At 32.8% G+C, this 9,873-nt stretch overlaps 1 protein-coding gene across 1 annotated transcript; it reads left to right on the plus strand.

Moving 5' to 3' along the window:
- Window positions 1–3,300: 3,300 nt before the first annotated feature.
- Window positions 3,301–8,534, plus strand: LOC130799715 (pentatricopeptide repeat-containing protein GUN1, chloroplastic). The gene is made up of 4 exons (XM_057662920.1): window positions 3,301–5,355; window positions 5,468–5,684; window positions 6,615–6,799; window positions 7,769–8,534. The coding sequence occupies exons 1-4, from the start codon at window positions 3,470–3,472 to the stop codon at window positions 8,031–8,033; spliced, it is 2,553 nt and encodes an 850-aa protein (XP_057518903.1). The 5' UTR covers window positions 3,301–3,469; the 3' UTR covers window positions 8,034–8,534.
- Window positions 8,535–9,873: the final 1,339 nt, after the last annotated feature.

Genomic DNA, 9,873 nt, shown 5'->3' on the forward strand with positions numbered 1-9,873 from the left:
GTTATTTTTGAACAAAAAAATGTTATTTTTGATTTTAAAAAAATCTGCTGCTTTGTAACAAAAAAGTGTTACTTTGAGAAAAAAAATATAAATACATAGTAATACGTTTTTTGTAAAATGTAATACCTTTTTATGTTAAAAGTAACACCTTATTGTGAGTTTTTTTCAGAATTTTCTCTTAAAGTAATACTTTTTGCCCAAAAGTATAATTTTTGTTTTCAAAAAAAAGTTACACTTTTTTGCCTAAAAGTAACACCAATTTAGTGAATAGGTAACACACTTTTGTCAAGCAGATTAGTTCTCACGGTTCTCAAATAAGGATGGTTCTCACTTGAACTTCTTTATATATATATATATATATATATATATATATATATATATATATATATATATATATATATATATATATAGGATCAAATAAGAAAGATTTTAAAATAAGAAGCTTGAGAAAGATTTTTGTTTGATTTTGTTTTGTAACTATATATATATATATATATATATATATATATATATATATATATATGTATATATATATATATATATATAAAAGGATACTATAAAGTAAGAACATTTTAAAAATTTATGTCATAGTTACTTTTTGTGTAACATAGTTACTTTTACAATTATGTGTTTATGGCTCAATCGTGACTTATAAATGTTTTTATTTTAGTGAAATAAAGGGTGTAAAGTCCTTCTTACCCTTCTCATTGGATCCCTTCCCAATATATATATATATATATATATATATATATATATATATATATATATATATATATATATATATATATATATATATAGGGTCAATTTCAGATGAGAACCAAGATTATATGAGAACCATGACAATCAATCTCTCCGATAAAAATGTGTTACTTTCTCACAGAAAAGGTGTTACTTTTAGACAAAAATGTTACTTTTGTTTTACAAAAATATGTTACTTCTTAGCAAAAAAAGTGTTACTTTCAGAAAAAAATATAATTACAAAGTAACATATTTTTTCGAAAAGCAACACCTTTTTATATAAAAAGTAACACCTTTTTGTGAGTTTTTTTCAGAATTTTTTCTTAAAGTAACATTTATTTGCCTAAAAGTATCATCTTTTCTTTTCAAAAAAAGTAACACTTTTTTGCCTAATGGTAACACGTTTTCAGTGAACAAGTAACACTTATTTGTCAGGCAGATTAGTTCTCACGATTCTCATATAAGGATGATTCTCACTTGAACTTCTTCATAATGATTTTTCTGTGTAACATAGTTACTTTTACAATTATATGTTTTTGACTCAATCGTGACCATAGATTTTTTTTATTTTAGTGAAATCAAGGATGTAAAGTTCTTCTTAATATTTCAAATGCATAACAATTTTGAAATTTCAAAGGAACATAATAATTCATGATAAAAATGCCATATGACATCTATAACATAGTAAAAATAAATTAAATGCATAACAATTTTAATCAAACAAAATTCTATATGGAAAAAGTCACGATCATTATAAAGGAGATCTAACGTTAAAGTTTTCCCTCTATCATATCGCTACTTGATACAGAGTGATTTTGAAATAGAGATAAATTTGATAGTATTAACTATATTTGCAGAAGTGGCACTCATGATGAAATCATACACCTTTTTACTATCGATTGATAACACGACTCCAATATAAAGAGCATAAATTTTATTCATAACTAAAAACGAAAAAAACAAAAATAAAGAGATTAGGGCCTATCATCAACCATAAGGTTGATAGTAGCCCCAAAATTTATATTTTTTATTTAAACAATTACATTTCATGATGATTTCAAAAAATGAGAAATGTCACGTGGTAACCCTAAGGTATTGAGTTTTCCACGTGGTAACCAAAGCTTTTTAAAAATCCACGCGGTAGCCTTATGGTTTACCTGATTCTTTCTCCGTGACCTTTTAACACAGAAAACGTTAACAAACTTTTATTACGAATCTTAAACCTTGTTGTAAACCTATTTATTCGTTTCACAAGATCAAATCGCATCAGTTTCATAAATTTTCCCCAATATATAAACATTAACTCTACCATCGTTCCTCCAAATCACATTTTCCCCTCCAAATTCAAACCCTAATTCATTCAATTCATCTTCTACTATCAAATTAAGATTCCATTGTGAATTTGATCTGATGTAATGAATAAATAGGCATACAACAAGGTTTAAGCTTTGTAATTAATATTTGCCAACGTTTTCTTTGTAAAAAGGACACGGATAAAGAATTTGATAAACCTCAGGATTATCGCGTGAATTTTTAAAAAGTTTTGGGTACCACGTGAAATTTTTATTTTGTTGATTTGGTTTATAAAAGAATGAATAAATATAATTAAATACAGAAAACACAATATAGAGCAAACATAATAAATTGCACATTTCCTTATTTAAGTTTATCCGATACAATACCACTGTCTTTTGTAGTGATTTCACTCTTTTTCTTCCACAACATTCATTAACTTATTTTCTCCGTCCATCTTATATTTTCATCTACTACTTCCTCCGTTCTTTTTTGATCTTCCACATTACTATAACAGGTAGTTTCAAAAGTTCTTCCACTTTAGAATACTTTCTATTTTTAGAAAGTTTTTATCCAACTTTTACCCCTTAAAAAACCCTCATTTTCTTTTAATGTACCCCTTTTCTTTTATTTATAATTATTTTCTCTCTCATACTTCCAATACAATTATTATTTCACACTACTATTTAATTAAAATAATACCCATTACAACCTCATACTTCATACTTCCATTACAATCATTACTTCACACTACTATTTAATTAAAATAATACCCATTATAACCTCGTACTTCCAATACAATCATTACTTCACACTACTATTTAATTAAAATAATACCCACTACAACCCAAAGATTCTAGCTTCTTTAATATGTGTGAAAAACCCAAAGTGAGAGATTAAAAAATAACGGAGGAAGTATTACTTTTTAACCCTGATTATATCTTATTTTCGTCCACTATTTTCTTACTTGCTTCTGCACGCTTGCTAGTGCGCTATTACAATTCTTAATATATCTAATTATATGTAATTAAAAATTATAACTTATGGAGACAAATCAAACAATATTTCATTTGACTATATTTTATTTTATAAATTATAAATAAAAAAAAATTCAGAGTAATGAGTGAATAAAACAGAGTATTTTCTTTAATCACTATAAAACAATGGTAGTATTTTCTTTAAATAAATAAAAATGAAAAAAGAAAAACCCTTCATATTCAATGTCTTAACCAACTAAACCTACTATCACAAAAATGAAAGACATATATGATAAGGCCAAAAAACTATCTAATTGAGCTCAAGCTATTTTTACTCTTTTGACTCTCTCACTTCTCACTAGACTCTTTTACCCTTTCTCTCTCTTCCCCACCTCATTTTCTATTTTTCTTATCTTCTTCTCCTTCCTCTTCCCAAATTTTCTCTTTCCAAAATCTATTGAATGGCTTCTTCTACTCCTCCTCATTGCTCAATCACTACCTCCTCTAAACCTCTTCACAATTACCCTCACAAAACCCTTCAACAACAACCTCACAATCATCCTCAAACGCGTCGTTTTACATCCCAAAAAGTCTCTGCTTCTCCACTTCCTTCTACTTCTCTCTCTAAAGCTTCCACCTTTCTCTCTCCTCTACCTACCCCCAACAAAACCCATCTCTCTCCTGACTTTTCTGGTAAGAAGTCAACCCGTTTTGTATCTAAACATCATTATAATCGCCAAAGATCCTACCTTTCTGCCCGGCAATCCTCTTTTGCTGAAGATATCCTGTTTCAAGCTACTCATTCTGATGTTGATGAACACCAATTTGAGAATCTGTTATTGGGTTTTCAATTGAAGCTTTCTGGGTCTGAAGATTACTGTTTTCTTCTTAGAGAGTTTGGGAATAGAGGGGATTATTCAAAAGCTGTTCTTTGTTATCAATTTGCTGTTCAAAGAGAGAGGAAAGCTAGTGAGAAAGGTAAGTTAGCTAGTACTATGATTAGTGTAATGGGTAGATTAGGAAAAGTTGATTTAGCTAGAATTGTTTTTGATAATGCTGTTAATGATGGTTATGGTAATACTGTGTATACTTATTCTGCTTTAATTAGTGCTTATGGGAAAAGTGGGTTATGTCAAGATGCGATTAGGGTTTTTGAAATGATGAAAACTCATGGGTTGAAACCTAATTTGGTATCTTATAATGCTGTTATTGATGCTTGTGCAAAATCTGGGATTAATTTTGATGTTGTTAGTGGTATTTATGATGATATGTTGAGCAATGGTGTTGACCCGGATCGAATTACTTTTAATTCTATGCTTGCTGTTTGTAAATGTGGGTTGTGGAAAGAGGCTTTGAGGTTGGTTACTGAGATGGGAATTAGAGGGATTGATCAAGATGTTTTTACTTACAATACTTTGTTGGATGTTATTTGTAAAGTTGGGAAGATGGATATAGCATTTGATATCATGTCTGAAATGACTTCCAAGAATTTAATGCCTAATGTAGTTACTTATAGTACTGTTATTGATGGGTTTGCAAAGGCGGGTAGGTATGAGGACGCGTTGAGTATGCTCGAGGAGATGAAATGTTCCGGTATTGCTCTTGATCGTGTTTGTTATAATGCGTCGTTGTCTATGTATTTGAAGTTAGGTAGGTTTAAGGATGCTTTGAATGTTTGTAAGGAAATGGAGAGTGTAGGAATTAGGAAGGATGTAGTGACTTATAATGCATTGTTGAGTGGATTTGGGAAACAAGGTAAGTATGATGAAGTTAAAGAAGTGTTTGAGAAGATGAAAAATCAACGCATTTTGCCGAATGTGTTGACATATTCTACACTAATTGATGTGTATTCGAAAGGAGGTCTATATAGGGAGGCAATGGAGGTGTTTAGAGAGTTTAAGGAAGCCGGTTTGAAGGCAGATGTTGTTCTTTATAGTGGTCTTATTGATGCTTTGTGTAAGAATGGACTACTGAAATCAGCTGTTCTTTTACTCAATGAGATGACGAAGGAAGGTATCGAACCTAATGTAGTCACCTACAACACAATTATTGATGCATTTGGCCGATCTGCCAGAGCTGAATACTTGGTTGATGCTATTGATCCGGTGGATCGTAACACTTCAATGATATTGTCTTGTACTGTTACTGCACGCAATCTCGAAGGTAGTGAGAATAACGAAGTTATGAAGATCTTTGGGCAGCTAGCAATAGAAAGCTCTCAGAATTCCAGGGAATTTAGTGAGAGTAAGCAGGAGCTCTTATGTATCTTAGGAATCTTCCAGAAGATGCATGAGCTTAAGATAAAGCCTAATGTGGTGACCTTTTCAGCTATTTTAAATGCTTGCAGGTAGCTTTCTTTCCTTATTGGTGAATTTTTCTTTTTATACAAGCATTAGACTTTAAGAGCTTTCTATCCTTGTTCATTAGGCTAAACTAGTTTTAATATATGCAATCTGCAGCCGTTGTAACTCATTGGAAGATGCTTCTATGTTATTAGAAGAACTCCGCTTACTTGATGATCGAGTCTATGGTGTTGCACATGGTCTACTTACGGGATCCAGGGATACAATCTGGCTGCAAGCCTTATCTTTGTTTGATGAAGTTAAGCAGTTGGATACATCAACTGCATCTGCCTTCTATAATGCTCTTACTGATGTTTTGTGGCATTTTGGTCAAGTAAGTACAACTCACTATGCATATGATTGACTTCCATGTACTTGCAAATGCAAAAATGAAGAGGGTGGGGTTGGCTCTTTTTTATGTTACCCGAACACAATACATGTGGCCACCATACCACACATGTTAGATCCGACCTTGTGTATTCGAACACGGTTACCTTGTTGTAACCCTCATACAAACCCAAAGGATGGTCACTAATTCTCTTTCTCCAATGTGGGACAACCCAAATAGACACTTAACACTCCTCCTCACGTGTGTGGTAAGATTAAATGCCCAGTTATTAAGGCCCAACAATAAACTGAGCTCTAATACCATTGTAGAATTTAGAAAATGGGTTTGGACAACCCAAACAAGAAGTAGAAGAGATAACTCACATACCAACCTAAAGAGGTTCACTACTAAAACTAATTGGTAGTGGACTAGTAGTAGCAGTTAATTATGTAGTTTATAAAGTGATGCATACTATTTTTGTTTTCTGATGTGACCCAACTCACATGTGGGTAACATATGGGCACTTAAACAATTATTTGTCTTATATCTTGATGTAAAACAAGCAATAACACTTGCTATCTTTAGGCTTTGTTCCTTTCAATTTGTTTATTTTTTTCTTTCGTTTAAAATATCGAGTGGAATAAAAATCAATTAATATACTTTTGGGGATTCAAGGCACTGGCATTGATGTTGTCTTAACCGTTGATGGCATTATATCTTGCAATTTTGTGGCGTTTAAGATTGGATGTTTTACATCAGTTGATTTATGAAAAATCTTATATTTATCATTTAACTAGCTTCGGCACTCATTTATAGATCCTTGTATTGAACGATTATATTTAGCACTTCTTCAGATTATTCATTCATTTTCAGTTTGAATCTCTAATAGATTTTCCAAATTTGTGACCTTTGTTTTATTTTTCATTGTCTTCTCAGAAAAGGGGAGCCCAGCTAGTTGTGCTGGAGGGAAAGAACAGGAATGTATGGGAGAATGTTTGGTCCACATCTTGCTTAGATTTGCACTTGATGTCTTCCGGTGCTGCTCGCGCCATGGTTCATGCTTGGTTGCTAAATATACGCTCAGTTGTGTTAAAAGGGCATGAGCTTCCAAAGCTTTTAAGGTAAATGCTACATAAATCAGTCTGCACTCTAATCTCTAAACTTTGTACATAGTTATCTATTTGATTTATAATGAGAAAATTATCCGAACTTATATTTCCCCTTCAGCGTGCTCACCTCTTCTCACCCCGTCATTGCTCTTGCCTAGAGGTGTTCAACGGGCCGGATTGGGTCAAAATTTTAATGGGGCGGCTCATGCCAAATTTAAATGGACGGGTCGTGTTGGGTCAAAGCCGTCTAAACCCAACTTACTTTGACCCGATTTTCAAAAGTTCATATAATAGTTTTTTATTCTACTTTATGGCTGTTGGGTCGACCCACCTATGTATATAATAACATCATATAAAAATATAAAAAAAAAATTTGCAACCAATTCCTATAACAACAAGTCTTGTATGAGACCGTCTCATCGTGAGACGGGCACATACAAGCAACCTAAAGTTAAATTTATATAGTAGTTACCTAAATAGAAACAGTTTTTTTTTTTTTTTTTCCATTAAATTTTAAGAAATTATAATTGGGCTAGCCCATATTAAGCCGGCTTACTGTGAGACGGTCTTAATAAAAAAATTTGTCTTCCTATAATTATCTGACTGGCCCGCTCCAACCCTTTACACCAAGGCCCGTTAATGGCTAGACTCGTTATTGTCCCCACCCGCTAATGACCCGTTAAAATGTGACCCGATCCTTTACCTGTTGGGTCGACCCGCCGCGTTAAACACCTCTACTCTTGCCAATAATCCAACCATCAATGTAAACACAAGAGAAAAATTGTTAACTATTTACCCAATAGTACTTAAAATTTACGAATACTAAACCCATCCTTAAGCCTTAGTGAAGGATGACAGCATTCTTATGGGAACTTATGCGTAGATTGCCTGATTTATTACCGTATACGAACATGTGTTGGCGAAATGGTGAATCACTTACAAATTTACTGATGAGTTTTTGTTTTCAACTTTTCTTTCCAGTATTCTAACCGGGTGGGGAAAACACAGCAAAGTCGTTGGCGATGGAACACTGAAGCGAGCCATCGAGGGCCTGCTCAGTGGCATAGGTGCTCCGTTCCATTTGGCCGAGACCAACCTTGGGAGATTTATATCACACGGAACCGCTGTCACCGCCTGGCTGAAGAAGTCTGGAACTCTTCAGGTGTTGCTACTTCAAGACGTTCGAACTCAACCTGAGAACCGAAGGTTGGATCAAATGCCTAACGTGCAGCTCCTCCCTTCGTAGATGTCGAATCTGGAATCTCTCATTTAGTGTCCTATCTGACACCTCCGCTCCATTTCGATTCGTCACCAACCTAAGGTTTGTGATCTAATATATTATCGGTGAATGTGGATGATGCGGCAAATCAAAAAGGGAAAGTGGTGGAATCTGTACATTATGCATCTGCCTTTGCCATTGTCTTTATATACCGTGTAATTAGTATAACACAATCAAGGAATGGCTCGTGTTTTCACTCTATCATCTCTCAAAAACTACTTAATGGGCAATTTTCGGGCTACTAAATGCGCAGATCCTTTCAGAGATGTCGAAGCTCTAGTTGCACAAACAGTGATAATCTGGTTACTTGGCCTCCGGTGACTCGGGAATTTTTTCGGAGACATTTTTTGTTGTGGATACAAGGAAAGTAATGGAAAATGGTTATGTACTTGTGTATAATTGTGCATTGCTTCTTAAGATATTCGATCCTTCGTTTAACGAGACGAAAAAAAAAAATCCTTGAAACTACTTGGATACCGCTTTGTTAATACTCCTTTCGGTTCCACCCATTTGGCTGCAATCGTTGCAAAAAGCTTATTTGCAAATTAGCAAATTGAATGAAACGAGATAATATACTCAACTAGTCACTGACTAGTAGGGAATTTTTGAAAAAGTCGAGCGAAAAAAATAAAAATGAATTCAATAACTGAAAAATCAAACTATTTCAAAAACTAAGCGTGAAACTCTCAGACCTAGGGTTTGGACTGTTCGCAGTTAGTAACTGCGAACAGGTCAAAAAAAACAAAATAGCTGTTCGCAGTTACTAACTGCGAACAGCAAAAAGACAAAATAGCTGTTCGCAGTTATTAACTGCGAACAACTATTTGACCTAAAAAAAAAAAAAATTTTTTTTTTTTTTTTTGCTGTTCGCAGTTAGTAACTGCGAACAGCTATTTTGTCTTTTTTGACATGTTCGCAGTTATTAACTGCGAACAGCCCCAAACCTTAGGTCTGGGAGTTTCACGCTCAGTTTTTGAAATAGTTTGGTTTTTCGGTTATTGAATTCATTTTTTTTTTTCGCTAAACTTTTTCAAAAATTCACTAGTAGGCCTGTGCATCGGGCCGGGCCTTAGAAAATAAGAAACGGGTTTTAAAAGTTACCAAAACCATATCAAAATATTCATTTGTATTAATAAAATTGTTCGATTTTTATTTTGGTTCATTTTAATAATTTGTCCCATTTTTTTTAGATAGGATTTCATTATTTTTACTTTATATATTTTTTCTTATGTTTATATACTACGTTTATGTACTTTACTACTTTAACTCATTATATTTAACTTTTTAATCTCTGTGTCAAAAGCAAATAATTTTATAAAGGTGTTTATTCAAACATTTCAAGAATCCAAGGCATATTATTGATCACACAAAATGTTAGCTAGAAACTTCCTTAACGATCTACAATGTGACTTGCACATTCTCAACCACTACTAATACAACTCCAACAAATTTTAACTACTGTCCGGCCCAAGCTAGTAGCTAGTTAAAAACTATATTCTCAATATTTTTTGAAATATACTATTTGATTTAAATAATATTATTTAATTTTAGAAAACTTTCACATATTTAAATTAAACAATGTAATTTTTATAGGAATAAAGTAAGTAATTATAAGCACTAGTTAAATCAATGGTCTGATGATTTATTATACTAATTGCAGTAAGAAATTAATTTCCCATTTAATTTGGTTGTAATTTTAATGAGACATGGCAGAAGATTAGGTTAGGTTGCCTTAGATTGTATAATAAAGTGGTCTAAGTTTGAAAATTTAGAGTTGGGGCAGTTGAGATCTTTTTTCTCCGCAAAA

This window comes from Amaranthus tricolor, chromosome 14 (assembly GCF_026212465.1).
Source record: "Amaranthus tricolor cultivar Red isolate AtriRed21 chromosome 14, ASM2621246v1, whole genome shotgun sequence".
NCBI lineage: Eukaryota > Viridiplantae > Streptophyta > Magnoliopsida > Caryophyllales > Amaranthaceae > Amaranthus > Amaranthus tricolor.